We start from the raw sequence: 7,309 nt of genomic DNA, 5'->3' as shown, positions 1-7,309 counted from the left end.
ATCTATTTTATGTAATCCGCACAGTAATTGCTGGAGCAAATTCTGACTAGGCGCTAAGCAAACCACATTTAACACTTATTCTTCTGCCATTTTTGTTTAAACTGCTACAACAATGAATAGAAGGATACATGAATAACGTGTCTGCATTATGTAACAAACGTGCTATAACATCCAATCACTTACAAGTATATATTAATGAAGCCTAAATAATTCTTCACTTAACGCAATATCCAATAATGATCTATGACAGATTGTTACTCCAGCATCTTAAAGGCTTTCAAACAGTTCTGCAATAGAAGAATCTATTTTTGAACTCATAAAAACGATTAGGTCAATGAGTTTTATTGTGCCAGGTATATGCCATAAACAGGCTCATCTCCCTAGGTGTACACAGTTTTCTGTATGTATCACAGCAAATGTAATATTGCTTATCAGTATATCCTGTGCAATGCACATCATTATGTATTATTATATCAGTTAGCTTGATTTTTACTCTTGGTGAAACTCGAAAAAATCAGAATATTGTGCAAAAGTCCATTTATTTCAGAAATTCATCCTAAAATGTGAAACTAATATACGAAAGAGGGACTCTTTGCAGGTGTTTTGGAATAATTAGTTGGTTAGAGTCTGACACTTCGAAGCTAGAATATTGAACCTTTTCATAATAGTCTAATGGACTGAGATTTTGATTTGGGGGTTCTCATAAGCGGTAAGCCATAATCATAAAAATTGTAACAAATAAAGGCTTAAAATATCTTGCTTTGAATGTAATGAATCTATTTAATATATTAGTTTCACCTTTTAGGTTGAAGTACTGAAATAAATGGATTTTTGCACAATATTCTAATTTTTCGAGTTACACCTGTATGCAGAGTGCTGTGAGGGCAAATATTGTATTACTCCTTATGTCAGCTGTGTCCTGGAACTGAAAGTTAGCAAAAGCATATTGTCATATGCAGCAAAAGCTGTATTGTCATATTGCTGTATGTCACCCCTAAATATTGTCTGTAACCTAAATTAATGTTCAGCGCTGCGTAATATGTTGGCGCGTTATAAATATAATAAATAAATAAATGAATAAAAGCACATCATAACTAAAATGTCTATAATTATTATATAGCTTGGTTAACTTCAAATAGTACGGGGAGGTAATGCAAAATATAATGTAATAAACATAGCAGTGTAATAATAATAATAATAATAATAATAATATAAACACATAATAACAATTCCAGGGTAGATTGTAATCTCACAAGGGCACAGTTCCCTCCCTTATTGCTGTCTTGCAACACCTGTATTTTTCTTAGAACACTTGAACTGTCCTATTTGTATATTGTATACTTCCTTTGTCTCATGCACCCAAGTCTTGTTACTATATTGTACAGCGCTATGGAAGATGGTGGTGCAATATAAATCAAATAATAATATCAACCGTTTTCTTATTTGCAAAATACAATTGTGGTATGTAAACACCTGCCCTATATCACAACTACATTTCTTTAAAAATATAATTGTGTCATAGCGCTATGTTAAAAGTCACAATGCAAATACTAAGGAATGCAACAGAAAGTAGCTTTCATGGTAATCCTAACAAAAAATCCCAATAATAATAACAGCAACAAAAGTTGAATAGCTGTAGTGAATCCTAACTGTAATAAATATGTGTTAGTGGCTACATTGGCCTCAATTCACTAAGCTTAACTCCTGGCTTTAATAACTCTTCTGAGCTGTTTTACAGTTATCACAATTATATCACCATGGTGATAACTGTAAAACAGCTCAGAAGAGTTATTAAAGACAGGAGTTAAGGTTAGTGAATTGAGGCATTGTAACAACTGTAATATGTCCTAATGATAGTAAAAGGCTTGAAATAATAGGTAACAGTAAACTAAGCAAGGTACAGTCTCCTAATGCATGGTATACTGGATGTCTTGACAAGAAGGTGATTTAACAATAATGTGGAAAAGAAGTGACACGTTTCAAAATGATTTATTAACTTCTCTTGAGAGCAATCCATTGCAAGTTACAAAATAGCAATTATCCCCAGTACTTAGAAATTGCATTATTTCTGTACAACCTTGTACATAGCAACAGGCAGCTAGACCTTATTATTATTAGAACTGTCTGTAATATTCATCTCGTTTTGCAGAGCCTAATATCAGTGCCTTGATGTCACTTCTAAGCTTGGGGATGGAAACAAATATTGTTTGTAGGGTGAAGCAAGTCTCTAGAAATTCTTCAAATTTCCAACTCTGTTTTAGATCAGCTTCCTGCCCCTCCTCCTCCACCCCTTTGTGTAGCTTCCACAATTTCGGTTAAATTAAAAGACAAACTAGCAGCCTGGACATTGTAATATCTGCAGACTGGTTTGCATTATGGAGCCTCTGAGATGCAGATGAACTTAGGGTTTTTTTGTTTTTTTTGCTTTTGTCCTGCTTGGGCCAAGAACTGTTCTGTATGGGGGACTCTTATCCTCCTCTTCAGTTAATGAGCTTCACCTAGTCCGCACATTCGTATGCTTATTACACATCTGAACTGCAAGGCTTGGAGACATGTTTGTGCTGAAAAGCAACAAAGATCCGTCAGTTCAATGCTTCTGCGCCCAAATTCTGCCAGGAATGTGTCCTCATCATAGATTAAGCAGCCCCCCTGCCTAACTAGATCCACCTGCTTTCTGCTGCTGCCCTATAGACTTCATAGGACTTGGGACTACCAAGCGCATCTCTCTCCAACAGTGTAATACAATGAAAAGACGGGACAGACTAATGAAAAAAAACAAAAACAAAGCAAAAACAAAACAAAAAACACCACCCGGTTCTGTTTTAATGAACCCAGGCATCGGTGTTTAATTTAGGGAGAAGAATGGGGTACTGAAACACCTGGAAACTGCAAAGAGGATGTCCAAAGGATAGAAGTCCATCCCAAAACATCTGAGAGGAGGCTAAAATAATGATCATAAAAATATAAAAACATACTAAGATCCTTTCTCCCACACATGACAGATGTATAGAAATCACAGGAATATACAAGCTGTAAGAGACTGACATGACAATAATATAACTAAAAAAAAAAAAGAATTCTGCATGATCACATGAATAGAATTGCTGAGTCTATTCAACCTCTGCTCTTTTTCTTATTAAATTATGACTAAATACATTATCCGTATTTGAATAATTGGGTTTGAAGGACGATGTGGAATTCATTCTCCCCCAGATATCGGTAACACTGACAAACATTTATTAAAAATAATAATAATAATAACAGTTCCTAAAAGTAAGACAGAAAACTTTTAAAAGCAATATAATAAAAAAACTAAAAATAAATAAACAGGGCAGCTTAATCTGGCGGGTGCTGCTTTACCAAACAAACAGGATGAGAGTGGAAAGACCTTACCTATAATGACCTCCAAGTTAGCAATTTTGAATTTAGCGGCTATGAGAATGGTTTCACTGACATAAAAGTAATATTAGACTATTAAAAAAAATGTTCTGGATCAAGAAAAACAAATCCTCCGCATTCATACTGGCTTTCAGTTACCCATTAACCGACAAAATACTATAACAATAAAAAAAGGAGAAAAAAATCATAGCAGCTAATTTTAGGGTTTTCTAAGGAAAAAGAAATTCCAGGTTTATATATTTATATATATTTATATATAACACATACCACCCTAGACAATAAAAGAAAAAAAAAACTTCTATAAAATACTGTAAAGAGAAAAATGTCTATAAAATACTATAATTTAAATTGTTCATTATTCAACACATGCCAACAGCCCGATCAGTCCATACTGTATGTAGCTTGCAGTCTTTTTATTTTTTGTAAACGCAATTGTCAGTAAAGTATTCTGGTGCTGTCATTTATTTGTTGCGAGGTAGTTTTTTATTTTATCTCGCTATACAAAAAAATTAAAAACAAAAACCCACAACGTTTTTTTCCCCATATTATTTTCATGTTTCCCTATTTGTCCATTGGGAAACAAGGGATTAGTCTATGGGTGGCAGGTACAATACCTGTGCACCGCAAAGTCCTTTTGAATAACTTACTACAGCTGCACCAAACCCCGTTACTAGTTCCGTTTTCTGCAGTCCAAAGGACGAAAAAATAATTCACAATAGAGGTCAACTCTGAAACCGGCGTTGAACACGAAGTCTCCTGCTGGCAAGAACTCAGTCATTAACTCCTGACCTCTGCTTGGATCCCAGTTCACAGATCCTTTCACCACGTTCTTCCATACAACATGCTAGGGTTGACCATACCATTGCTGTAGTCTACACTGGAATTGTCCATCTGTGTCATGCTGGCCACCTGATTGTGGAGGGACTGAGGGCTGGGTGACATTTCCTCTAAGTCTGGAGCTTGGCTTAAAGAGTTAACCTGTTGATTCTGGTGCTGATGGACAGCACTGTTAGAAGAAGACAAGACACCGTTGGAGCTGCTCTGCTGCTGGGACACTTGTTGACTTGAGCTTGAGGTGTTGGAGCCGTTCTGACACGGCTTACCATCCTTTACCAACACCGGCACCGCCACACGGCGAGGTGACTGCTGTTGGCACAAGTTACTTTCTTGCTGTAGTTGCTGGGTGACCTTGTCCTTCGCCTGCCTCTTCATCTTGTACCTGTGGTTCTGGAACCAGATCTTCACCTGAGTGGGGGTGAGGTGGATCATGCTGGCCAGGTGCTCTCTCTCTGGAGCTGAGAGATACTTCTGCTGCTTGAACCTCCTTTCCAGTTCATACACTTGCGCTTGAGAGAAGAGGACTCTTCTTTTCCTTCTAGGGGCTGCGTGAAGAGGGGCCATTGATTTGGCAGCTTCCGCTATCCCTTGCAATGTGCCCATGCCGGCCATATTCATACCAGTGGACGGTCCCATAAATCTAGAAACTGACAAATATTTAAGTTAGCCTGTTGATACTTCAAGGCCTTTTTTCAACATTTCATTTGACATACTTTGAAGCTTTGGTTCCTCAGACCTTATCTCAGCAGCTTCCAACTTTTCTCTAGTTTAGCATACTATACATAAACAAAATCTTCAACATACATGTATCTCACAGGTGGGCACACATGTATACTTACTTGTTGAATACCTTGGATCTGGGTTGGCTCCATACCATCCTGTGGCCGCAGCGCTGTTCCTCATGGTGTCTTGGTAAGTGGAGATGTCTCCCATATTGCTGATCCCTCCATTGCAGTAGCCTCCCATGGCTCCATGTGAAAACTGAGAAACGCTGTGTGGCATGTGGTAGGTGGTGGTGACAGTGGCGTTGTGGCCCATGGTGTGCTGTTGCATCCCTGTCTGGGAAACGTGAGTCTGTCTGTAGGCGCTTAGAGAGGTGCTCAGGTTACCAGTGGTGTCCATACCACCAAACTTCTTGTAGGTCTCTTCAATGGGACTCAGGATATCGGTCACTGAAAAAGGTGTTGTATGCTTTGGGCTCAACGACATGGTTCAGCGACCAAGCAGGTAAAAAACTGACGATCAGATCAGCCTTGTGTAGTGTCAATTCTTTTTCCTTGTAGATGTCTACGTAAGAGAATGCTTGGAGGACGCCTGAGATCCGATTGATCGCCTTACAAAGTAGGCGAGCCCTAAGCTCTCTTATCTCGGGTTTATTTTAGCCTGTAGCCAGGTTTACCACATACACTGAAGTGGGAGGGAATGGGAGTCCTGGGAGGGGCAACATGAAACTGGCAGACAATACTCATTCACACGTTTCAAAGATAATTGACTAAAGAAGCAGTTACTCTCCTAATGATGCCCATAATGAAAGCCAGCTACCTATTCCTGGAAGCCGGTTTCTGGGTCAGGAATGCACTTTTATTTTCCACACAAGCCTGTCCATGAATGATCATCTGAGCACCAAGTCAGGAGAGAGAGTCTGGCATGTCTACCTGCAGAGAAAGTAAAGTAGGACAGCAGAGGAGCCTCATTCTGTGCCTGGCACAACTTTGTGGAGCTCAGCTTGCAAGAGACCAGAGAGGTCACAGACTGGCCTTGTGAGTATACTTCCTGCTCTGACAGCTACCTATATAAGTGTTCTAACCCTGGGGGCATCTAAATCAGGGAGATGGAACGTTTTATGAACAACTATAAGCTATGCAGCTCAAACTGACACCTGCTGCCTCCCCTTCATCAACAAGTAGTGCTGAGAGTGTTGTGTGCTTGTCGTGCCCCTCAGGCCACCCTTGCCAGCAGCCCAGGGCACGGCATATCCCCCCACTAGCTCTGATCCTGTCCTACCTTACCTAGCCTATCACCCTTCATCTCAACAACAGGAGATACATTCTTTTCCCCGAGAATGAGAGAGAATTGGATTATGCTCAGCAGTCAGGAGTACAGGGCACATTCCACATTCAAGTCTAGGATGTGAAAGAAATAGAATATCTGCTCACCTTGCCTATTCTTTGGTATTCTCTGGAGATCAGCGACACTTGTTGCATCTTCAGGTCTGGGCGTCGCAGGCACAAACCCAGCAGAGTAGTTAAAATTCTAGCAGCACCTTGGCCTGACCCCACAGAGAGAGCCCGTCTCAGAATCCTGCTGCCCTCTCACCACTTCCTTGTGCTGCAGACCAGGCAGCACGTCTGTATGGCAGCAGCCCCGCCACTGACACCACATTCACAGACTAGCTACTGTCATGGGCATTCATGGAACTAGAGGAAAAAGGGGAAAAAAAAGTACAGTTATTGTACAGCTATAGTTACATAGTTACACGAGTCACTGTAGCTATTTAAATACAAGGTACTGATTGTGTGGTGGTGGAATAATAATAATAATAATAATAATAACATAGTAATTATCAATGCAAATGTTAGCTTTAATTGTAACTTTGTGTCTAGAAGATGACTTATAGTTGTGAGTTTCTCTTTATTTATTGATTTATTTGTTCCTTTTATAATATTATCAGTAATAAATTGTGACTTATGTGATATAATAATTTGTATTATAAATATATACAAATATGTTTTAAATTATCAAAGGCCTTACGTTTTAATCTATCTATCTATCTATCTATCTATCTATCTATCTATCTATCTATCTATCTATCTATCTATCTATCTATCTATCTATCTATCTATCTATCTATCTATTTATCTATCTAGTCTGTCTGTCTGTCTGTCTATTGTAATTTTCTTAGTAATAATTTGTGATTGATAGTATATAATATAGTATGTGTTATAAAAACAAATACATTACCTTAGTCCATACGTTTCTATCTATCTACCAATCAATCAATCAATCAATCAAACAAACATCTATCTATCTATCTATCTATCTATCTATCTATCTATCTATCTATCTATCTATC

General features: G+C 38.5%; 1 protein-coding gene across 2 annotated transcripts; it reads right to left on the bottom strand.

Moving 5' to 3' along the window:
* Positions 1-4,218: 4,218 nt before the first annotated feature.
* NKX2-4 (NK2 homeobox 4) lies at positions 4,219-5,445 on the bottom strand. 2 transcript variants are annotated; one of them, XM_068279614.1, is made up of 3 exons: positions 5,076-5,445; positions 4,456-4,883; positions 4,219-4,386 (listed from the first exon to the last, which is right to left on the bottom strand). In XM_068279614.1, exons 1-3 carry the CDS (start codon positions 5,443-5,445, stop codon positions 4,219-4,221), a joined length of 966 nt encoding a protein of 321 aa, XP_068135715.1. The 2 variants fall into 2 exon arrangements, with proteins under 2 accessions (XP_068135715.1, XP_068135713.1); XM_068279612.1 differs by having other exon boundaries at positions 4,219-4,883.
* Positions 5,446-7,309: the final 1,864 nt, after the last annotated feature.

Source organism: Hyperolius riggenbachi, chromosome 4 (assembly GCF_040937935.1).
Source record: "Hyperolius riggenbachi isolate aHypRig1 chromosome 4, aHypRig1.pri, whole genome shotgun sequence".
NCBI lineage: Eukaryota > Metazoa > Chordata > Amphibia > Anura > Hyperoliidae > Hyperolius > Hyperolius riggenbachi.
This window is presented reverse-complemented; position numbering and strand designations above follow the sequence as displayed.